Below are 24209 nucleotides of genomic sequence, written 5' to 3' on the forward strand. Positions count from 1 at the left end.
TTAAATCTCTGTTCCATTTTGAATTTATTCTGCTATATGATGTGAAGAATGGATCTAATTTTATCTTTTTTCCATAGGGCTGTCTGGTTATCCCAATACTACATATTGTGAGTTTATCCTTTCCCCACAGATTTGGGATGCCACCTTTTTCTTACATCAAATTTCCACATGGGAGTGGTCTCACCAGTAGATGTTCTGATGTTGGGAAAAACCCAGAGCCTGGCCCATGGACACAGAAGACCCTCATGTAGAACAAGCCACACGGGGACCCCCAGGCCTTTGTGTTACTTCCAGGGAGGCTCAGTGAGGACTGTCGGCCCTTGCCTGCCAAGCCCCAGGTGAGTGGTCCAGCTGAGATTCTGCTGCTGCCACAGCTGCCACGTGTGGCCTCAGCCATCAGGGCCCTGTTCTCCTCTCAGACCCTGGAGTTCCCTCCCGGTCCACGGAGGCTCCAGCATTGCTGGGGATCCTGGCCCCACTCCCCACACACTGCACTCCAGAGTTTCTCTGCTTCACCTTGTGTGGACGGGGACCTCTCGGGGGAGACTTTTTCTTCCCTCATGTCAATCTGACCCCACAAGTTGCAGGACCCACTTGTGGGGCCTGGGCTGTGAGAGTCCGTGAAGGAGATCTCGCAGAACTACCAAGCATGTGAAGATCCTGGCTCGGTTGGTACCAGGCCTGCTCCCAGCTGTTAGGGCTACTTTCTTTGTTGTTCTCAAAGAAATTGGGGTTGTTGGTTGGAGGTAGGAGTGTCTGGAAGTGGAAAAAAGGAGCAAGGAAGCACATCCTTGCAGTCTCCAGTTCCAGTGGTGCATGGGGCGGGGGGTGGCGGGGAGAGGGCTTCAGGCGACCTGTGTGGTCAGGAAGCAGCCGCGGTTTAGTTAAAACAAGAAGCTGAAGGAAACTTTCAGAGAAGTCACAATTCAGAGGAATTTGTTGATGTCCATAAACAAGAGCAGCGTCGAAGGTGTGGCCAAGGAGGGCTTCTATTTTTTTTTTTGAAGGTGTGAAAAGGTGTATTACTTACATAATGAAGGTCTCTGGGCAGAGTGGTGAAGGCCTCTCAAACAGGTCTGAAATGGCTTGAGAGAGCAAGGAAAGGATGCCGGCCTGGTCTTTATTGTGGTCAGCAGATGGGGCCGGCAGGAGGGTTCCCACGCATAGGCAAGGGCTTATGTGGTTTGACTCTCCTGCTGGTGTCAAAGGAAGGAGCACTCGGCTTTCTTATCAGCTTGTCCAGATGTGGGCATGGAGAAAAAGGAAGATGAGGCTTCAACACTGTCAGCAAACATCAAAAAATGGGGCCAGACCACTCATTACAATTCACCCTGACATTTTATGGCTGAGACATACCATGTTTCATTTAACTGAATTAGAGCTTGTTTAAATAAACCTTATGGCACTCTCTGCAGCCTGCAGCCTGAGGCTGGTAAAGGAGGTGAAAACCCCACTGAATGCCTTCTTCAAGAGCCTGGCATTGTGTATTCTGAGAAGTGACGTGAGTGCCTCTGCCACTGTAGGTAAAGTCTGGAACTCCAGAGGGGACAGGGCCTCGGGCTCATATACGCAGAATCGTCAGTGACCTTTGTTGGTATTTTGGGGCATCTGTGAGGAGAGAGATTCCTGGAGTTCTTTACCCCAAAGGGGGCAACTCTTAGGCAATAACACAAGAGTTTGTAAAAATGTGCAGATGGGGCCCTTTGTTAGCCAGGCCATCCAGTGTTAAGATAACTGCCTGAAGTTCGGCCAATTGTGCCAACCCTCAAGGATGTCCCGGTTCAGAAATGAGCAGCAGCTCCCCACTGAGCTCCACACCTTTGTGGCTGGCAGTGCTGTTCAGATAGTCATGAACTCCCACTGCTGTTCACCTAGTTCATTCCAAGGGGCTACCGAAGTAGCTGAGGGGTCTAGGGAGGGCTGACCTCCAGCACCCTGGCATCTGGCAAGGGACTGAGGATGGGGGAGGCCACCCCTCCTGCAGGTGGGATATGCCAGAGGACCCAGGTTTGGCCCCATCCTGTACGAAGGCAGCCTTAGCAGCAGTGCTGAGCTTGTGGGGGGCTGCTTCCATGACCCAGAGCAGAATGGGCAGCTGAGGACAGAGCGTCACAGGCTTAGGGACTGTGAGAGCCTCCAATTCCGGGAGGGTCCAGTATTTTGCAGCTCTAGTGACACATAATATGGGGGCAAGGAGGGCAGTTTCTTGCATCAGAAGCCCTTGGACGACTTACGGCCATCATGGGTGGTCCCGAGACTCCAGAGGGCATGAAAGGAGGGTGCTGAAGCCCCTGCCATAGAGGGGTCTTGGTAGGGGGCAGTATTGGGGATGCCTGTGGTATTGCAATCTGGACAGATTCTAGTCTTTTGTTGGAGGAGGCCCCATTTAAGGTGGGCCGATTTGCAAGTAACAGTATAAATGGGGTTAAGTAAAATTTATAAATGAGGAATATGTTGCCTCCAGAACTCCCAAAACACCTAAAAGATATTGTGGGTGTTAAGAGGGTCAATGGCTGTTTCTTGACAGCATCAGGGAGGGAGTGGCTCTTGGTTTACCAGTCATTTTCAGTAACTTAACAGAGGTGGCAGGGCCTTGCATGACATTTGGGGCAGTGGCCCATCCCCTCTTGGTGAGCTCCTTTGTATTTTTGTGTCCTGATAAATGATGAATGAATGAATGTCAAATGAATCTCCTTGGAGGAGGAGGTCATCAATGTAATGTCACACCTGTGCTCCTGCAGAAGGTGGATGCAGTTAAGATCTTGTCTGCCAAGACTGCCTGTGACAGTAGGGCTGCTGAGGTACCCCGGGAGCATCCTAGAAAAGGAGTGTTGTGTCCCTTCAGAGGTGAAGGCAAACAGTGGCTGAAAGGCTGTTGAAATAGGCACTGAATGGGACAAATTAGCCAAATCTATAATAGCCAAATCCTTTTTTTTTTTTTTAAAGATTTTATTTGTCCTTTTTTCTCCCCAAAGCACCCCATATATAGTTGTGTATTTTTAGTTGTGGGTCCTTCTAGTTGTGGCATATGGGACGCCACCGCAGCATGGCTTGATGAGCGGTGCCATGTCCACACCCAGGATTCAAACTGACGAATCCCTGGGCCCCCACAGCGGAGCGCGCGAACTTAACCACTTGACCCTAACCCTAACCCTAACTTGCACCCCTATCATAGCCAAATACTTAATTGCTGATTGGATGGAGTCAGTAATTTCAATAATATTGGGTGTGGTCTTTAAATAAGTCATGTATCGTGGGTTTCAATCCTTAAATGCCCTGTTTTAATTTACATGGGGCTGTATTAACTATTTTAACTGCGGGGTCCATGGGGTCCCATGTTGTCAAGCCAACTTGTAAGTGGCAAAGACTTAATTAAATTTTAGTTGCTTGCTTACTGCGTCGGAGCGTCCATGCCCACGATGGAATACTTTAGGGCAGTGAGTGCTATGATGATGGGGAGTTTAGGCAAGGCAACAGTTCCGATGGTTACGGTGAGGCATGCTGTCTGGCTGCACGTCCAGCTGCGTGAGCAGTGCAGGTCAGGTTGCGGAGAGACTGAAGACAAGACCCAGAGATGGCGTTCCAGACATAAAGGTTCACTGGGTCTTACTTCTGGGACTGTCTAGGAGAGGCTGGCGGGATGGCATTGTGCACCTGCAGCCGCTGCCGTGAACAGGGAGGGGTTGCTTATATAGGCGGGCAACAAAGACTCTGTGCTTGCCAAGAGGGGCTGTCCCTGGTAGGCCAGCGTTCCCAGGAACCGTAGATCATGTGGAGGGTCTCTGTGTTCCTTGAGGTAAGTTCTGATCTGGGTTGGCCAGGCCCAGAACTGTTACAAATCCCAGAATGTTGGCCTCCTGCCCGGGACACGTGGCTCTTAAAGGGCTCGCAGCTATTGCTGAGCAAGTGACCCTACACATACCATCTGTCCTCTATTTTATATTCAGTGATTCTGTCATAATTATGGAGCCGTGTTTAAATGTGATGGGATCCCCAGGTGTAACTGTAATTTGACACCCAATATCAAGTCTTGAAGGTTTGCCAACTGGTGCATTTCTTCAGATGTAAATTCAGAACCCATGTTATAGAGACGCGAAAGACACTCATCTTTTTGTCACATAAGTTCTTTTAGTAAATTCTGAATTTCCAGTGGGTCAAATTGTGGACCCCTGTTTTGGTTGTTTTTTTCCTCACCCTGTATCCAGGTTTCCTTCCTTTCTTGGGGTCACTGGATATACTTCAGGGAGGCCTCTCTACTGCACTCACGTTGATACATTTCTTCCTTAGCATGCCACCAAATGCCTCCCCCCAAATATGCTCTCATGAGTGTTGCGTATTCCCCCCAAAAGATGCACCTCCTGCACAGGGTGGAGTCTCTCCTCTGAGCCGAGTCAGTCACAGCTCTGTTTTCACATACAGATAGGCCTGGGATCAGACACAGAACCCAGGGCCACTTGAAGGAGGGCCCCAAACCCATACTTCTGTCTCTAAAACACCAATTATCAAACCTGCTGATTTTGTTCAGCTAAATCTGTAACAGAGGCTCCATTGGACTCAACAATGCAACACTTGCAACACGGCTGAGTGCACACCAGCCTGCAGGCAAAGGGCTGGCAAGTGAGCCAAAGAGAAGGTGGCTCCCTGGGCTGATGCCATCGCCTAGACTGTCTGCTCGCAGAGCCAAGTCCTGTTCTCATGTTCACCTACAGAGGCAGATGGACGCCACCCCAAATTAGGTTCTGATGTCAAGACTGATGATGCCACACACACACCATGAGGGTATGAAAAGGTTTATTCCTTACATGACTGAGGCCGGTAGGGCGGGTCCAAAGTGGTTTGAGAGCATGAGGACAGGAGACTGGCCTGGGTGTTTACTGTGGTTGGGGTGGGGCTGGGGCGAGCCCCCCACGTTCGAGCAGAGTGGTTTGAATCTTCTGCTGGTATCAAGGGAGGGAGCACCCAGGCTTTCTTACCAGTGTGCCCTTATGTCGGCACAAGGGGTGTGTATGGGGCAAGGCTAAATGCTGTCAACAAACATCAAAACTCAGGCTCGGACTGCCCATTCCACTGTTGGTCTGAGGTAGATCCCTGGACAGTTGCTGTGCTCCCTCCTCATTGCTTCCTGCTTGGGATTCTCAGCATCCTGCATGCAGGCACAGATGGCCCCAGAAAGCCTGGTGAACATGAGTCAGCCCTGCAGCGGTGTCCCTAGAGAATGTGTTAAGTGGTGAAATTGTGTGAGATAACTTTTTCCCTTTTCCAAATGTGCATTTTCTCAAATGATGTTGATTTAAAAATTTAATTGGGGAAGCTCCATTTGGAATCATGGCTGTTACACTGTCACAGGCACATGTCTGTAGGTGTGTGAGTCTACCACCTGCCGCCTAGTGATGTGCTCATTGCTGGCCCTGCCCCTGCACGGGGTGATCAGGGATGGCAGTTGCCTCTGTAGTACCCAGAACTCCCCCAGACCACAAGAAGGAACTGGGGGATTGGCAGCAACAAGACGGGGCAGGGTAGGCACTAGCTCTCACTTGTTGGGCGATTTCAGTCCTTTTAACAAATGCCGTCCTGAGACGCGAGTAGTAGCCAGGGCAGGGAGGGCGGGAGTCCACGGATGAACACGGTAAGAGAGGGATGGGCGTTTTAGGAGGTGGGAGCAGTGTTCAGACCCCAGTCCCAGCATGGAGTGTGATGGGTTCTCCCTCTCTGTCCTCTCCACTTCCCGTCTCCACTCCCCAATCTCTCTTTCGGTTTCTCTACCACATAAACCAGGAATTTAAATACTTAAGGGTCTTTTAAGGAAAATAATAAGGCTGGGGAAGGGGTGAAAGGAGTCAGGAAGGGTGTGACAGAGAGAGACATGTGCTTGCCCCCAGTGTCTTCTCCACACAGATGATCTTGTTGAATGGAAGTCACATCAAACCCTCCAGCACTTCCCCATCTCACCCACCATAAAAGCCAAAGTCCTGGTCATGGCCACAAGGCCCTTCGCGATAAGGCCATCACGCTCACTTCATCTGCTTCTCCTTTTGCTTGCTCTACTCCTAGCCACCTGACCTCTGATGATCCTTCAATGTTCCAGGCCCACTTCTGCTCAGGGCCTCTGCACCGGCCATTCTCACTGACCCCCGCCCCCCCATCTCACTGGTCCTTATTTGCTTCAAGTTGTTGCTCAGAGTACATCTCAGTGAGGCCCCCACTTAAAACTGAGCCACACCCCAGCTCCTCCTTAGTTTGCTTCACAGCAATCATTACCATTAGGGCATTTTCTCTCCCCACTGGCATGTACACTCCTTGAGGGCAGGCATTTTTGTCTGTCTTGTTTATATGCATATAGCAAGCATTCAACAAGTATTTACTGAAAGAAGGAATGCTCACAGCCAGGCTGGACAAGGAGAAATAAAGCCAGAGGGTTACCTGACAATGAGAAAGCACCTTGGAGTTTTCCACAAGATGAGAAGACCAACCAAGTGAGCTGGAGGATAACAGGGCAAGGTTGTCATCCAAACTGTGATGTGGCAGTTTTTTGTCTAGGGTGCTGCCTTGGCAAAGGGGGGCTGCGGTGGAGGGGAAGGGGTGCGGAAACCCGAGGGGCGAGTGTGGCGAGCAGTGCCTCTGCAGGTGAGTGGTGACGGGCTCTTCTGGATGGTCTCTGAGATGAGGGTAGGCAGCCTTTGGCCCAAGCTGATGGGCCAACCTTTGCGTCCTTGAGTCAACTCTTCCACACTTTCTTCTTTCTTCAAACCTCCCACTTCTTCCCTATCTGTGACTGACAGCCTTGCCTCTACTTCCTTGAAAACATAGAAGCCAAACACTTACCTTCCCACCATAACTACCAAACCTGACCTCATCTGCCTATTTCCTCCTGGAACAATGCAGGAGATGCTCCACCCACCCATCCATCCATCCATCCTATGACACCCCCAGGTTGGGACTTGCTGGCTGGCATACAGGGGCTTCCCTCATGGCAGACATGTTGCTTCTGGGCCAAGATGCCCTCGCTCAGGGAGCAGGAGCACAGCTCTGGGAAACTGAAGGGGGGGGGGGGGGCACGGTCCTGGCACCTAGTGAGTGCTCCATAAATTTCTAGTGATGAATGGACCTGGGAAAAAACTGAGCCTGGGAGCTTGTGGGGAGAACAAGACGGGCAGAGAGAGAGCTGGCCTCTGCAGGGCTGACAGCTGGGACCGTGAGGCACAGAACTGGAGGCTGGGAAACAGCTGAATGCATAATTGTGCAGCAGCCCCAAGTGGGGCCATGGGGACCTGAGTCACAGTGGAGCTGTGAGGAGAAAGCAGGACCTGAGACTGCAGATGGACACAAAGGAAAGGGAACAGTGGGGGAGTCCTGTGTGCAATTACAGAAAGAATAGGAAAGGAGGAGGAATTGGTGGTAATGAGTACACACCACCTCTGGGGGAGGGTGACAGCAAGCAGACCTGAAAACTCTCGGCCTGACTTTTTGTAAACAGAATATCAATTACAGCCACTGACAAACAACTCATTCCTTATGTCTAATTACCAGACAACAGAATTACTGTGGTTATCCTGAACCAAAGGTCAGTTTACTTTTTTGGTTACGTTTGATTACAGTAATAAACTCTATTCATGAATATGCAGCCTCTATCATCTTTTCCCTCCTAATATGGCAGTCTGATGATAAAACGTAAAACAAAACAAAGAAGAAACAAGAGGGCACATGAGGCAGGAGTGACAGCAGGGGGAAGGAGGGAAGGGAGCCTGTAAAGGACGTCTCAAAAGAGGGCCCAGCTTTGTGGATGGAGAGACGTGGCATGGAGGGCAGCGGGTGGGCCTGGCTTCAGGTCTGGGAGCTTGGAGAGGCTGAGACACGGCCAGTGAGCTGGAGGGAGAGCACACTCAGTTTCACTCCCTGGTGTGGATCAGCTGGTGCTTGACCAACTTCGACCGCTGGCTGAAGGCTTTCCCACAAGCAGTGCAGTCGTAGGGCTTCACCCCAGTGTGAATCCTCTGGTGCTGGATAAGGACTGAACGCTGGCTGAAGGACTTCCCACACTCATTGCACTTATAGGGCCTCTCACCAGTGTGGATTATCTGATGCTGAATAAGGTGTGAACTCTGACTGAAGCCCTTACCACATTCAACACACATGTACGGCTTCTCCCCAGTGTGAACTTTCTGGTGGTGGATGAGGTTTGAGCTTCGATTGAAGGCTTTACCACACTGGTTACACTCATGGGGCTTCAATCCATTATGGATTCTCTGATGCTGAATGAGAGTTGAGCTCTGGCTGAAGGTTTTCCCACATTCAGTACATTCATAGGGTTTCTCTCCAGTGTGAACTCGCTGGTGGAGGATAAGGTTGGAGCTGCGACCGAACGTCTTCCCGCATTCGTGACACTCGTAGGGCTTGTCGCCTGTGTGGACGCCCTGATGCTGAATGAGGGCTGAGCTGTGGCTGAAGGCCTTCCCGCAGACGCCACACTCATATGGCTTCTCCCCTGTGTGGATTATCTGGTGCTTTCTGAGCACCGAGCTGTAACTGAAGGCTTTCCCACACACACTACACACGTGAGGCTTTTCTCCAGTGTGAATTCTCCGGTGCTGAATGAGGCTCGAACTCTGACTGAAGGCCTTTCCGCAGTCACTGCACTTATAGGGTTTCTCTCCAGTGTGGACCCTGTGGTGCTTAATGAGATTGGAGACCCGGCTGAAGGGTTTGCCGCACTCGTTACACTCATAAGGTCTCTCTCCAGTGTGGACCCGCTGATGCTTCCGCAGGTGTGAGCTCTGGCTGAAAGCTTTCCCACACTCATTGCACTCGAAAGGCTTCTCGCCTGTGTGGATCCTGTGGTGTTTAATGAGGTTTGAGCTTCGCCTGAAGGCCTTCCCACATTCACTGCACACGTACGGCTTCTCCCCAGAGTGGATTCTCTGATGCTGGATGAGGTTTGAGCTCCGCCTGAAGGCCTTCCCACATTCGCTGCACTCATAGGGCTTCTCACTCACGTGGGACTTCTGGTGCTTTTTAAGGCTCGAGCTCTGGCTGAAAGCCTTTCCACATTCACTGCACACATAAGGCTTCTCTCCACCATGGTTCACCTGGTGCCTCACGAGGTTTGAGTGCACACTGAAGGCCTTCCCACATACACTGCACTCATACGGCTTCTCACGCACATGAGACCTCTGATGATTCCTAAGAACTGAGTTCTGGCTGAAGGTTTTCCCACACTCATTGCAAATGAATGGGCTTTCAGCTGTGCGAAGCCCCTCACAGCTAGACAGGTCCACGCCGTGTTGGAAGCTCTGGCCACACAGGTCGTACGGAGGCAGTCTCTCTTCCACAGGGACTCCCGGATATGCCACTGCGTTTGGGCTCAGACTGAAGTTTCTCTCAAAATCATCCGAGTCCAGCTCACTCTCTGCTAAAGGGCCCTTAGGAAGCACGGCCACTGGTGTGAAGTCCTCCTTCCGGCAGAGGGACTCCACCCGTCTCTCGTCATCAGGGACTCCCCAGTCTCCTTCTAACACATCGTCACAGAGTTCTCCAAGCTCAGGTGCCTGGGAAACATCACTGGTATAGTTTTCTGACATTCCTGCCTGTAGTTCCAAATTCTCAGAAACTTCCTCCTTCTGAAGAAATTCCTTACCTTCAGTCCTGGTGTCCCAATCTGAAATGACAGACAAAGTCACTTGGAAGGAAACAGGAAAATACACAGGTGAGTCTAGGGGTGTGGGACCCACTGGGGGTGGTAGTCCCAGATCTCCTGAGGGGGCCAGGGAGGGGCTGTGAGAGCTCCGAGAGGACAAGGCTGCCGAGCAACGAAGACTGACCCTCAGCCCCATCTCAGAAAATCACCAGCAATCTCCATACTGGTTCAGGCCAAAATCCTAGTGCCCCTCAGCTGCCTTCCTTTTGCCCGCAGCAGGTCATCAGCAAGTCCTGTCAGCTCTACCTGGAGTGTGTTCCACACCCAGGTGCTCACCCCTCCCATGTGCACAGGGAAAGCAGTACACACTTCGCCTTACACTGTTGAACGCTCTACTCCTTTTTCTTGACCACAATGCGTGGTGTCAGTTTCTCAAGCCTCCATTTGTCCTCCTAGTGCCAACTAACGGCATTCAGACTTTGCCTGAGGAATTGCCAGTGTGGGGGGTGGGCCCGCCACCAGCAGGTGCAAGGAGCCCCCTCCCTTCAGAAAAGCAGAGCTGGTTCCGGAGGTGTGGTGGGCTGAGGGCTGTGCTGGGGACTTGTGTGAAGCATCAGAGTCTGTCTCATTCAACAGGGGCCCCTTCAGAGGCCTTGCCCTGCCAAAGCCACTATTGCCCCTTAAGACCCACTAAGAGACCTGACTGGGTTAGCTGGGTGATTTCACGCTATGCTACAATGCTGAAGTGGCTGCGTCTCTCTGGGAAGGTGGAGACATGCACAAGGCTCCTCGCCACACCAGAAGGGCTTCGGCACCTCGCCCTTCTCTCTTCCCGCCTGAAGGAACAAGGAAACGCTCGCTCTCCTGGATCTCTCACCTCAGCAAAGATCCTGAGTCTCCGTCTCATTGAAGTTGAACCCCTTATCCATACCACTGCCGCCTTTCCTGCCTGGACACTGAGCAGCTTACCTGGTCCCCCACCTTCCCCTCATGCCCAGACAGCCCGGTGACACCAGGTACTTCAAGACTCTCCCAGGCCCTCCCACGCTCATACCCACCTCTCCTCCCGCTGTGCCCTCAGCAGGTGGACACGCTCACCTCAGGATCCGCCTGCTGAACAGCCTCCCCGGATGGTTCTCATGCTCCCCTTCCCTCCCTCCTGGCCTCTGCTCAGATACCTCACTGGAGCGCCTCCTCTGGCCATCTCCTGCACAACCGCCATCGCTCCCTGACAGGGCTCCGTGTCCTGGGTCTGGGCAGCCACTCGTCTGGCTGCAGTCAGTAGCGCTCAGTGGGTGGGTGAAACACCCCCCACCACACAGCCTCCTTGGGCCCATGGCCCTCTGACCTACCACTCAGTTTGGGCCAACACTGCCTGGAACTTCTCCTGCCTCATATGGATGCCTCTGTTCTCCTTGGAGTCACCAGAGTGATCTCAAGGCAGACCTGGCTGGTCACATGCTCAGCATGTCTCAGATGTGCACACATCTGGTGCTGATACTTCACATTCCAGTCACCTGCATGGAGTCTGTGCCAGGCCTCTCTCCTATGTGGGTGACGTGCTTTACCTTCCTGCTGACCCTGGGGCAGGCCCACTGCCACACGCTGCACACAGGCTGACCGTGTCCTCCAGTGAGCCTCACTCCCTCAGGCTGGGAGCCCTGCCTCAGGGTGTCTAGGAAATGCCCACATGCTGCTAGGCTCCCAGGAGTCACGAAGGGAGGGTGCAGCAGGAAACAAGGGTCTGGACAGGATGGCCTGGGGCTCACTATGCCCCCTGTTGCCCCCAGCAACTGACCCAGGGAGCCCCCGCTCTCTTCTTGCTGCATGTGGAGAAAGGACCAGAAGGGGATGGCACACACAGGAGTCAGCAGAGCTTTCCTGTAAAGGGTCACAGAGGACCCTTTTGAGGCTTTGTGGCTGTATGGTCTCTGTCACATGGTCTGCTTTCTAACAATCCTTAAAAACTCTCTAAACCAGTCTTTGCTCACAGCTCATAAAAAACCACTGGCCAGCTGGATGTGGCCTGCAGCCATAGTCTGCTGAGCCCTGACTGAGACAGTCACTTGTGTGGCTCAGGTGGCGGCAATGGAAACAGTCCTGGGGCCTGAGCCACTGTCGGCCTAGAAGTCTTTTATTTAGACAGGAAACGAAAGTGAGTCCTGTGGGTGAGGAAGGTGAAGTCACTTTGGATTTGTTAAATCTGATGTAATTCTCTGCAACATAAGAACTCTTGGAAGAAATAATGAAAGTTCCTCTTTTGAAAAGAAATACAAAATCAGAAATATGGTTTTCCTTAAGAAAATCTAAAAAAAACAAAAAATCCAGTAGAATTTGGGTTTAAAGGCAAAGCAAAAGATTTGAAGGCAAACACAGTTGCTTGCACTGTCCTTGCTGACCCCACAACTGACACCAACTGGACAAAAGAATGAGGACTCTGAGCCCTTCTAGGACACACTAAACCTACGGCATCAACCAAGAAGAATGCTCACTGAAGACCTTCATGATGAGTAGCTTCCAGGTTTGTGAAAAACAACTTTAGATAAGTACCCAAGTGAAAGCCAAGCTTGGGCGAATGCCACGTGTGCCTGTGGTCACAGGATGCTGCCAGTGGCACAGCAGCAACTGCACCCCCCAGTGCCTCACTGAGCCACCTGCCTTACAGACCCCCATGTGCCCCTGCACATTCAGGTGGGGGCTCCACTAATCTTTCATCTCTCACACAGCAGCTTTTGTTTCATTTTATGTAATAATTTATTGAGGTGAAATTCACAAACATAAAATTAACTGTTTTAAATAAACAATTCAGGGTGAGCCCCGGTGGCCTAGTGGTTAAGTTCGGCAGGGTTCGCCTTGGTGGTCTGGGTTTGGTTCCTGGTGTGGATCTACACCACTCGCCAGTAGCCATGCTGTGGCAGTAGCTCACATGCAAAAAGAGGAAGACTGCACAGATGTTAGCTCAGGGCGAATCTTCCTCAGAAAAAAACCAACCAAACAAAAAACCAAACAATTCAGTGGCATTTAGTACATTTACAGTGCCGTGTAATCACCACCTCTATCTAGTTCCCAAACACTCCCGGCACTCCAGAGCAATGCCCCTTTCCCATCACAGTTATCTCCATGCCTCCCCACCTCAGCTCCTGGCAACCATCAATCTGCATTTTGCCTCTCTGGATTTATCTCCTCCTGACATCTCATGGATGCAATCATAACATGTGACTTTTTGTGCCTGGATTCTTTCACTTAGCCTAACGTTTTTGAAGGTTTGTCTGCATTGCAGCATGTATCAGTGCTTCATTCCTTTTTATGGCTGGACAATATTCCAGTGCATGGATATACCACATTTTGTTTACCCATTCATCTACTGGTGAACATCTGGGCTGTCTGCACCTTTTAGCTATTGTGAATAGTGCTGCTGTGAACATGATAGACATGTACTTGCTGGAGCACCTGTCTTCAATTCTTTGGTACATATCTAGCAGTGGAAGTGCTGGGTCATACGGTAATGCTGTTTAAACTTTAGAGGAACTGCCAAATTGTGTTCCACAGTGGCTGCATCATTTTACACTCCCACCAGCAGTGTACTAGGGTTCCAATTTCTTCACACCCTTCAAAACACTTGTTACTTATAATCATTCTAGGGTACAGGAAGTGGTAATCTCATTGTGGTTTTGACTTGCACTTCTCAAATGACTAATGAATTTGAGCATCTTTTCATTTGCTTGTTGACCATTTGTGTATTTTCTTTGGAGAAATGTTTATTCAAGTCCTTTGCCCATTTTTAAATTGGGCTGTTTGTCTCTTGTTGTTGAGTTGTTAGAATTCTTTATATATTCTGGGTACTACACCCTTACTAGATATGCAATTTGCAAAGATTTCCTTCCATTCTGTACGATGTCTTCTCACTTTCTTGATAATGTCCTTTGATGCCCAGAAGTTTTAAATTTTGATGAAGTCCAATTTACCTATCTTCTTCTTTTTGCTTATGCTTTTGGTATTGTATCTAAGAATCCACTGCCAAACGCAAGGTTATGAAAATTCACCTGTTTTCTTCTAAGAGTTTTACGACTTTAGTTATTATATTTAGGTTATTGGACCATTTTGAGTTAAGTTTTATCTCTGTGTGAGGTAGGGGTACAAGTTCATTCTTTTGCATGTGGATATTCACTTGTCTCAGCACCACTTGTTGAAGAGACTTATCTTTCTGCAATGAATGGTCTTGGCAGCCTTGTTGAAAATCCATTGGGCACAGATGTATGGGTTTACTTCTAGACTCTGAATTCTATGCCACTGATCTGCATGTCTATCCTTACATCAGTACCAAATTGTTTTGATTACTGCAGGTTTGTAGTAAGTTTTGAAACTGGGAAGTATGAGTCCTCCAGCTTTGTTCTTTTTCAAGCTTGTTTTCGCTATCTGGGGCCCCTTGTAATTCCATATGAATTTGAGGATCAACTTTCCTGCTTCTGTAAAAAAGCCTGTTGGTGTTTTGATAGGGATTGTATCAAATCTGGAGATTGCTCTAGACAGCACTGACATCACAGCACTATGCAGTCCAACTCGTGGACATGTGATGTCTTCCCAATTCTTTAGGTATTCTTTAATTTCTCTTGGCAATGCTTTGTAGTTCTCAGCAAACAAATCTTTCACCTCCTTGGTTAAATTTATTTGTAGGGTTTTTTTCCTTTTTGATGCTATTATAAAAGAATTGGTTTTCTTAATTTCCTTTTTGGACTACTCATTGCTGCTGTATAGAAACACATGTGATATTGTGTGTTGTTGACCCATACCCTGAAATTTTGCTGAATTCATTTATTAGCTCTAGCAGCCTTTTAACAGATTCCTTGGGATTTTCTATATATGGGATCATGTCTTATGCAAACAGAGATAGTGTTACTTCTTTCTTCCCAATTTAAATGTCCTGTCTTTCTTTCTCTTGCCTGACTGCTCAGGTTAGAACTTCCAGTACAATGTTGAATAGCGGTGGTGAAAGCAGGCATATTTTCCTGATCTTAGGGGAAAAGCTTTAAATCTTTCACCATTGTGTATGATGCTGGCTGTGGGTTTCTCATGAATGCCCTTTATCATATTGAGGAGATTCCTTTGTATTATGAGTTTTCTGAGTATTTTTTTTAATCATGAAACGGTGTTTGATTTTGTCAAATACTTTTTCTGCATCGAGATTGTGGTTTGTTCTCTTCATTCTATTAACATGGTAAATGACACTGATGGATTTTCTTATGCTGAGCCACTCTTGTATTCCAGGGTTATTACCCATGTAGTCATGGGGTAAAATACTTTTAATATGCTGCTGGATTCTGTTTGCTTGTATTTTGTTGAGGGTGTTACATCCATAGCCATAAAAGATCTTGATATGTAACTTTCTTTTCTTGTGATGTCTTTATTTGGCTTTCCTTGCTCTTCTAAATTTTATAAGGGTTTGAGAAAAATTGGTATTAATTCTCCCTTAAATGTTTGGTAGAATTTACCAGTGAAGCCATTTGGTCCTGGGCTTTTCTTTGTTAGGAGGGTTTTTATTACTGATTAAATCTTTAATTGCCACAGGTCTGTTCAGAGTTCCTGCCTATTCTTTAGTCACTTTTGGTAATTTGTGTGTGTTTTTTTAAGATTGGCATCTAACATCTGCTGCCAATCTGTTTTTTCTTCTTCTTTTCCCCAAACCCACCCACTACATAGTTGTATATTCCAGCTGTAGGTCCTTCTGGTTGTGCTATATGAGAGACACCTCAGCATGGCTTGATGAGTGGTGTCATGTCTGTGCCCAGGATCTCAACTGGTGAAACCCTGGCCGCCGAAGCAGAGCATGTGAACTTAACCACTCAGCCACGGGGCTGACCCTGTTAATTTCCGTGGTTTTTTAAAAAAGATTTTATTTTTCCTTTTTCTTCCCAAAGCCCCCCAGTACATAGTTGTGTATTTTTTGTTGTGGGTTCTTCCAGTTGTAACATGTGGGACGCCACCCCAGCATGGCTCAGTGAGCAGTGCCATGTCCATGCCCAGAATCCGAACGGGTGAAACCCTGGGTCACTGTAGCGGAGGATGCAGACTTAACCACTTGGCCACAGGGCTGGCCCCTAATTTGTGTTTTTTTAGGAATTTATATCTTTCATCTATGTTATCTAATTTGTTGGTGTACAACTGTTAACAGTATTCTCTCATATTCCTCTTCACTTCTGTAAGGTTGGTAGTAATGTCCCCATTTTAATTTCTGATTTTTGTTGTCTTTTTTCTTTGTCAAAGGCTTGTCAATTTCATTGATCTTTTCAAAAAATCAACATTGATCCTTTACTGTTTTTCTATTTTACTTCATTTATCTCTGCTCTAACATTTATTTCCTTCCTCCTGATAGCCTTGGGTTTAGTTTGCTCTTCTTTTTTGTAGTTCTTTAAGATGTAAAGTTCAGTACTGATCAATCTTCCTTTTTTATGTAGGCTTTTATGGCTATAAATTTCCCCTTTGGCACTGCCTTCCCTGCATCCCGTAAGTTTTACTGGTATTTTGTGCTTTTGTTCTCATTTGTCTGCAGGTATTTTCTAATTTCCCTTGGCATTTCTTGTTTGATTCTTTGGCTGAGAGAGTGTTGTTTTTATTCCTACATATTTGTGAATTTTCCAATTTTCCTGCTGTTATTGGTTGGAGATGAGACTTTAAATGTTTTCAATCTTTTTATCAATATACAATGTCCTTCTTTCTCTTGTAACAGTTTTTGACTTAGTTTATTTTGTCTGATATTTGCGAAGTCACCCCAGCTCTCTTTTGGTACTATTTGCAGGCATATCTTTTTTCACTTTAAACTTATGTGTGTCTTTGCATCTAAAGCAAGCCTTCTGTACACAGCACACAGCTGAGTCCATGCCTGTTCGCCCATTCTGTAATATCCGCCTTTGACTGGACAGTTTAAGGCATTTACATGTGACGTAACCACCAGTAAGGGAGGACTCACTTCTGCCATTCACTGTTCGTTTTGACCTTTTACCTCTTTATCCCTCATTTCCTCTATTGCTGTCTTCCTTTGGGTTCAGTTTATTTTGTGCAGTGTACCATTGTGATTTTCTTCTTTCTTCCTGTTCTGTATAGTTTAAGACACTTTCTTAGTGGTATCGTGGGGATTACAATTAACATCTTAACATCCTAAAACAATCTAGTTTGTTTCCCCAGCTGTTTTCCCTCTCTAGCTTTACTGAAATACAACTGACATATAATACTGTGTAAGTTTAAGGTGTACAATGTGACGATTGGATATATGATTATGTGGAAAATGATTATCACCGTAACATTAATTAACATCTATCACCTACATAGTTACTTTTTTTTGTGGTAAGGATTTTTAAGATCTACTCTCTTAGCAGTTTTCAAGTATATAATACAGTATTGTTAACTACAGTCACCATACTGTAATTAGATCCCCAAAATAAAACCATCAAGTTTGAATTGATACCAACTCAGTTACAACAGCATACAAAACTCTGCTTCTATACAGCTCTGTTCCTCCCTTTGTGCTGTTGTCACAAATGCATCTTTATATGTTGTGTGTTCAATAACATAGATTTATAATTATTTTTATGCATTTGTCTTTTACATCATGTAGGAAATAACAAGTGGAATTATAAACCAAAAACACAGTAATACCAGCTTTTATATTTACCTTGCTAGTTACCTGTACCGGAGATCTTTATTTCTTTGTATGGCTTTGAGTCCCTGTCTAGTGTCCTTTCATCTTAACCTGTAGGATTCCCTTTAGCATGTTTTGTAGGGCAGGTCTATTGGTAACAAATATCCTCAGCTTCTGTTTATCTGGGAATGTCTTAATTTCTCCTTCATTTTGGAGGATAATGTTATCAGATAAAGAACTCTTGGTTGAGGTTGTTTTCTCTCAGCACTTTAAATATGTCATCCCATTACCTTCTGACCTCCATGGGTCCTGATGAGAAACTGGCTGTTAATCTTATTGAGGATCCCTTACATGAGATGGGTGCTTCTCTGTTGTTGTTTTCAACAATTTGATTATAGTGAGTCTTGATGTGGATCTCTGAATCTATCCCAGTTGGAGTTTGTTGAGCTTTCTGGATGTGTAGATTTAATGTCTTTCATCAAACTTGAGATGTTTTGGCCATTATTTCTTTAAATATTCTTTCTGCTCCTTTCTCTCTCTTTCCTCCTTCTTGGACTCTCCTAATGCATATATTGGTTTGCTTGATGGTATCCCACAGGTCGGTTAGGCTGTTCATTTTTCTTCAACATTTTTGTTTTTAACATTAGCCCTGAGCTAACATCTGCTGCCAATCTTCCTCTTTTTTTGCTGAGGAAGATCGGCCCTGAGCTAACATCTGTGCTCATTTTCCTCTACTTTATATGTTGGCTTGCTGAGCGGTGCCATGTCCACACCCAGGATCCAAACTGGTGAACCCTGGGCCGCTGAAGTGGAACGTGTGATTTAACCACTGTGCCACCGGGCCAGACCCTTCAACTTTTCTTCTTGCTGCTCCTCAGAGTGGACAATTTCAATTCTCCCATCTTCAAGTTCTCTGGTTTTCTACTGCCTGCTCAAATCTGCTGCTGAAGCCCTCCAGTGGGTTTTTCATTTTAGTTATTGTACTTTTCAACTGTAGAATTTCTATTCTGTTCCTTTCTATAATTATATATAATATAAATTATATTTTTTATAGTTATATAAATATAAATCATATACTTCTAACTACATAAATTTAAAGTCTTCTATTGATAGTCTCATTTTGTTTTCCTGGTTTCCTTGAGTTCTCTCTACGTTTCCTTTTAACTCGTTGACCACATTTAAGACAGTTGATTTAAAGTCTGTCAAGAAGCTATGCTTTTTCAGGGACAATTTATGCCAGTTATTTCTCTTCCTTTGAATGGGTTGGCCATATTTTCCTGCGTCTTTGTGTTCTTGGCTAGACATTTGAATATATACTGTGGTAACTCTGTAAATCACTCTCTCCCTCCTCCAGGGTTTTCTGTTCTTGAGTGTTGAAGGCTACAGTTGTCTGTTCATTTAGTGACTTTCCAAACTGTTTTTGCAAGGACTGCATTCCTTGTCCTGTGTGGTCACTGAGGTCTCTGTTTCTTTAGCTTGTGTTCCGCTAGTGTTTTGACAGAGACTTCCTTGAACACCAACATTAAAAGAAAAATAATCATCTCTCACAGTCTCTGTGGACTGGCTCTGTGCTGGGGCGCCTCTCCAACATCATTTATGACTCTGCCTCAGCTTCCTGCCTTCACAGGTCCTGGAGATCAGCCAGAGGTGAAGCTACAACCTTCATAGGTCTTTTGTGAGCACACATCCTGTCTTTCCTAAATTCCCTGATGTATGAGGGGGTCTTGGAATGCCCTCATCTCCCCAGCTTTCCCTCCTAGGCTTTACATGGTTAACTGTACTGTTAGGTGATGTTGCCAGTGGCTGTGGGGTTTTAGTTCACCTTACAATGTTGTTTGAGCCCACTGCTTTTCTGCCTTGAGTAAGTTCTGAGTTGGGCAAAACAGAGATGAGCACTTTGCATCAAACCTTAATCTAATCCTACACACGTTAGAACAAACAAAATAATTTCTGAATAAGGTCTGCTCTGTTCCCAGTAGAACCAGGGTCCCACACTGGGAATGCAGGCTGCTCACTTTAAGACTGCTACTGAGCCAGGGAGTGTTTGGGGCATGAACAAGTAAAAACACCACAAAGCTCTCCTGCCATTTTTAAGTTGCCTTTTTCTTTCTCTCTGGTGAGGAAGACTGGCCCTGAGCCAACAGTGGTGCCCATCCTCCTCCATTTTGTATATGGGACGCTGCCACATCACGGCTGGATGGGCGGTGCTTAGGTCTGTGCCCAGGATCTGAACCCGTGAACCCCAGGCTACTAAAGCAGGGCACACGAACTTAACTACTATGCCACTGGGCCCCATAAGTAGTTTTTTTCTTGATTCAGCATTCTCTTAGTTGCTGTAAACCTGACTTTCAGATTTCTGACAAAGTTGGTCCTGACAGCTTCTGCTTGTATTTTTATGTTTATGTGGAGGAATGAGTGTTCGGAACTGCCTACTCTACTAATTTGCTCTGCAATGGCTTTTTAAATATGAGGTACCATCAACCTGGTGTTTTTTGGAGCAAGGTCCTGGCCTCCCTCCCATTCTCTGCCTGGCATCCCTTTGGCCATCTGGTTGACATTCTGCCTCTGCCCAAGACAGTCAGCAGGTCTGTCTCTCAGGGCCACTTTCTGGGGTCTCTCACTCTCTATCCACTGCCTTCCTCCAGCACACCCAGGACTGAACTGCACCATCTCTGCCCTTAGGCCAACCTTTCCTGGCCACACAGGGTCTGACCAGGATGTCACAGGATGCTACAGAGGCACCGCCCAGATGTCCTGGCTGTAATTACAGGTGCCATGTAGTTAATAGTGTCCTCTTGTAAAACAGCCACTGTCAAGTGTCAGTAAGGAAAGCTTAATGCTGAGTATCCATCCTAATCACTGCTGAGGGTCCAGAAAAGGTGAGCCAGAAAGCCTTCAGGGAGGACCCTCTGATAGGCTTCTGAAGGGGATGGGAGCAGCTGGGCAGTGTGAGTGCAGCCAGGAGGGAACAGAACCAAGGCCTGGATTATGGCAGAACTCTGAGGTCATAGGACCACCACCAGCCTGGTGGTTGGGCTAAACAAGGCACAGCTGACGACCATCATGACGACCCCTCTATGGGGGGGGGAGGGGAACTAGTGTCCTGCTTAGGGCGCCAGGGGCCAGGTAACTTCCTTGCTGACCTCCAGTCTTGGCCTCTCAAGTCCACAAGGCACCCCACCCCTAATGATGACAGAGACACCTCTTGGGGGTGGACGAGGTCCCCCAGAGGGAAGGCACCAGTGAGAAACTTGCTCCCAATACCTGGCTGCTGATGGTGACGGGAGGTGGTTCTTGGCTCAGTGTTGCCACAGCAGAGGGGACCACGGAGGGCAGATCCAGGGTGGGTCACACTGGGAGCATCACTCACACAGGCCTGGGCTGTGGGGGTCCAAGGGGATGGTCCAGGAACTGAGGGCTCCATTTCTGTCTCTTCGGGGCGAGCTCTGAGGCTGGGCATGGCTGGGACCTGGAGACCAGCAAGGACGTAGGTGAGTGTGCAGAGGGGCTAGCTCCAGGGGCCCATCCTCCCACCAGGCAGGGGTCTCTTCCTCCACCCTGTAGCCCAGGCCTGAGTACGGTGTGGCGCTGGGTGTCAGGGACCAATGCCACATTCCCTGATCCTGGACCCAGGGGGAGGGGGAGCCAGCCATGGGGACACAGACTCACGAGCCAGGGCCACAGATAGGAATAGGTAAGATGCTGACCCAGGGCAAGATGAGCACACAGTGCCCTGTGGGCACCTCCTGGAAGGGCCAAGGCCTGCCATGATAGGAGAGCAGCCCCCACAAAGCCTGCACCCTCGTTCCTGACACAACACCCTGAGGGTGGACCACCAGCCTCCCACACAGCAGGGGCAGCAGTTTCAGAAGCTGGGCAGCGTGTGCGGCAGATGTGCAGTTGGTCATTCCAATGGTCAGGTCTGTCTGAGTTGTGCCCTCCTGACAGCACCCACAGAGGATGTCCCTGTCTCCACTCTCTTGGGCTGTCCTCCCATTGCACCAGCAGCTCCCTCCCAGGCTCCTCCTCACCTCCCTCTTCGTGCTGGTGCCCCAGGTTTCACTTTTGCATCTATACCAACTTCCTTGGTTAATTTGTCCAGTCCTGAGGCATCAACATCCCTTATCCTGTGAAAACTGCCAAACCTGGGCTCATCTCCAGTCCTAACTGCTCCCTGAGCAGGAAACAGGGCATTTCCACCCGGACACAAGTTGGGTCCCCCACATGGACGGAGTTACTGATTCCCCCCACCACTCCCACTGCCTTCGCTCTGTACAAATGCACCATGCCCTGTCCAGCGGCCCACCCAGGAGTGTGGTGGCACCCCTTGGCCCCTTATTCACACTGCACCATTGACAGCTACCACTGACCCCTCTACCCTTTAGGGGTAGAGAAGATGAGGCAGGAAATTTTGTCAGAAGCCCATTGTGGACACTGCCTTCCAATCTAAGGACTGGATTTCTCCTCTTGGACATGCATTTTGTGTTTCCCAAACACCCACCACACACCAGGGTCTGTTTTGGGGATGGTGTGAGGACACAGCAGTGACCATCCTCCTCAGGGACCTTAGCGAGGAGACAGGTCATAGCAAATACATCAGTAAGGTGGGCAAGAGCTCTGGGCAGAGGCAGCAGTCAAGGGGCAGTGCCCTGGGGCAGGTGGGGGCATTTAGACCAGGCCCAGAGAAGGGGGCTTAGGACAAGTCTGGTTAGAAAGGTGGGAGAAGGTAGAGAGGAAATGGGACAGAGGTGTGGGCAGAGCTCAGGGGCAGGGGCATGGCAGGAAAGACTATAAGAGGCCAAGGCTGCCTGATGAATGGGAGGCGCTGGCCACACTTCGCTAGCAGGAGACAGAACTGACCGAACATCTCAGGGAGACTGACCTGGCCCTGGTGCCCAGAGGGACGGCGCAGAGCAGGCAGAGCACCGACTTAAGGCGTCCCTCTGTGCGGCAGCAGAACTGAGCAGGTGCCGCGGCCATGGGGGACCTTCAGTATCCCTCTCCAGAGGGAAGACTCTATCATAGGCAATACTTATTTAGTTCATTTTATTTTAAAATTCCTGAAATCATTATCACTGTCACTGAACAGGTGCAGTCAGATGGCTCAAAATCCAAAAGGTAAAAAAGGACTTACGGCGAAACACCTCCTTGCCGGCCACTCAGCTCCCCTTCCCAACTTCTAATTCATCCTTCCAGATTATTCTAAGCCTACACAAACAAATATATATATATATATATATATATATATATATATATACACACACACACCTATATATATATTTTTATTTTTTTATTATAAACTGTACCCAACTATGCTCGCTTTACATCCTGCTTTTTCACCTCAGTACACGTCGGCTCTGGCTCGGGGACTGACACCAACCTGTGACAGACAGAATGCCCCTCCCCACCACGTCCACACCGAATCCCCGGACCTGTGGTCACGCTCCACCACACAGCAGCACAGACTGCGCAGAGGGAGCGAAAGGGACGGGCCTGGATTGTCCTGGTGGCCCCCATCTAACCGCATGAGCTGCTGTGACTCTGAGACGCAGGGACCCGTGCAAGGACTGGGCCTCCAGGAGCGAAGGACGGTCAGCGAGGAAACATGCACTTCGGTGCAAGAACTCAAGGCACCGGACTCTCCCGGCTGAGGGCTCAACCCGGCGCCGAACAGAGATGACCGGAAGGACCGCAGGACGGCCCGGCCCTCGCGGGCCCGCTCCACGGGGGAGAACGGACTCCCCCGTCCCGAGTCCGCCACCGCCGGGCCCTCCGGGCGGGACGCCCGGCCCTGAACGGCAGCCCCACGTCTCGCCCGGCTCGGGCCGCTCCCGCGTGCGCGCCGAACGCCCGCGGCCCCTCCACCGCCGCCCCTCGCGCCGGGACACCACTCACCGCACACCCGCCCCGCGCTCCGCAGCGGCCTCGCGCGCAGGCCCGCCACCAGCCCCCGGCCAGCGCCCGCTCGGCCGCCCCCGCGCCCCACCGCAGCCCCCGCGACCCCCGCCCGTCCGAGCCTGCACCGCGGGCCCGGAACCCACCGCGGCGGCAGCGGAGTCTCGCGGGCGCGGGGTCGGCGACCTGGAGCCCGGCCTGCGCGAAGGCCCCTACTCCGGGGGTCGGTCTGCGAAGGGCGCACCGGCTGCAGCCCCGAAGCCGCAAGGCCCCGAGGCGGACCACGGAAGTCCCGCCCCGACTTCCGGAACGCGGGCACGCCCCGCCCCGGCCAGCGTAGCCGCTCTAGGCGGTGGGAGGCCTGGGGTCGAGTGTATCCATGCAACTAACGAGATGACAACTAGCTGCGGAAGATGACCTGTTAGAAATGGGGGGAGAACCAGATATGCCGCTGTCGTGGGGCCTGGATACCGGGTACCTAGAGTCGAACAGGCTGTAGATTGATAAGCACATGGAGATATATGTAGAAGAAAGGAATCCCGCCGTCAGCAAGTGATTCGACAGACAGATGGAAAAGCCAAAATTCCTTGAATAGGAATTTCGTGGGACATTTACAAAAATTCATTATACACTTAGACATAGAGAATACAAATATTCTGCATTTTACAGGCGGATAAAACTATCAAAATTAGAAATACATGATAAAAAGTTGACCAAAAACACGTTAACTGTTGGAATTTACGAGACAGTGTCTACATAACCTTTGAATCAAAAATGATATTAGCTGGAAAATTACAGACTATTTACAAAGCAATGAAAAGAAAACATCTCATTCTCACACCTATGAAACTCAGTGTAAAATATATAATATTCCCTGAATGTTTTTTAGAGAAAAATATATAAGTATATCACCTTAAATACATTTTCATTATTAAAGAAGACAAAAGCAGGGGCCAGCCCAGTGGTGCAGCGGTTAAGTGCACACATTCTGCTTCAGCGGCCCAGGGTTTGCTGGTTAGGATCCGGGGGACGGACATGGCACCGCTTGGC

At 48.9% G+C, this 24209-nt stretch overlaps 1 protein-coding gene across 4 annotated transcripts; it reads right to left on the minus strand.

The window, feature by feature from the left end:
* Nucleotides 1-7540: 7540 nt before the first annotated feature.
* ZNF16 (zinc finger protein 16) lies at nucleotides 7541-23472 on the minus strand. 4 transcript variants are annotated; one of them, XM_023649319.2, is made up of 3 exons: nucleotides 23306-23472; nucleotides 20529-20733; nucleotides 7541-9652 (listed from the first exon to the last, which is right to left on the minus strand). In XM_023649319.2, exons 2-3 carry the CDS (start codon nucleotides 20722-20724, stop codon nucleotides 7887-7889), a joined length of 1962 nt encoding a protein of 653 aa, XP_023505087.1. In that variant the 5' UTR covers nucleotides 20725-20733; nucleotides 23306-23472; the 3' UTR covers nucleotides 7541-7886. The 4 variants fall into 4 exon arrangements, with proteins under 4 accessions (XP_023505087.1, XP_070078773.1, XP_070078772.1 ...); XM_070222672.1 differs by having other exon boundaries at nucleotides 20635-20733; nucleotides 23306-23461; XM_070222671.1 differs by lacking the exon at nucleotides 23306-23472 and adding an exon at nucleotides 22399-22472.
* Between the last annotated feature and the right edge of the window lie 737 nt (nucleotides 23473-24209).

Source organism: Equus caballus, chromosome 9 (assembly GCF_041296265.1).
Source record: "Equus caballus isolate H_3958 breed thoroughbred chromosome 9, TB-T2T, whole genome shotgun sequence".
Taxonomy (NCBI): Eukaryota; Metazoa; Chordata; class Mammalia; order Perissodactyla; family Equidae; genus Equus; species Equus caballus.

Excerpts from the sequence above, each read along its gene's own strand:
- ZNF16 (XM_023649319.2), bottom strand. The coding sequence starts at position 20,724 with ATGCCCAGCCTCAGAGCTCGCCCCGAAGAGACAGAAATGGAGCCCTCA. Across the intron at positions 9,653-20,528 it reads CCGTCACCATCAGCAGCCAG|ATTGGGACACCAGGACTGAA; the intron begins GTATTGGGAGCA and ends CTGTCATTTCAG.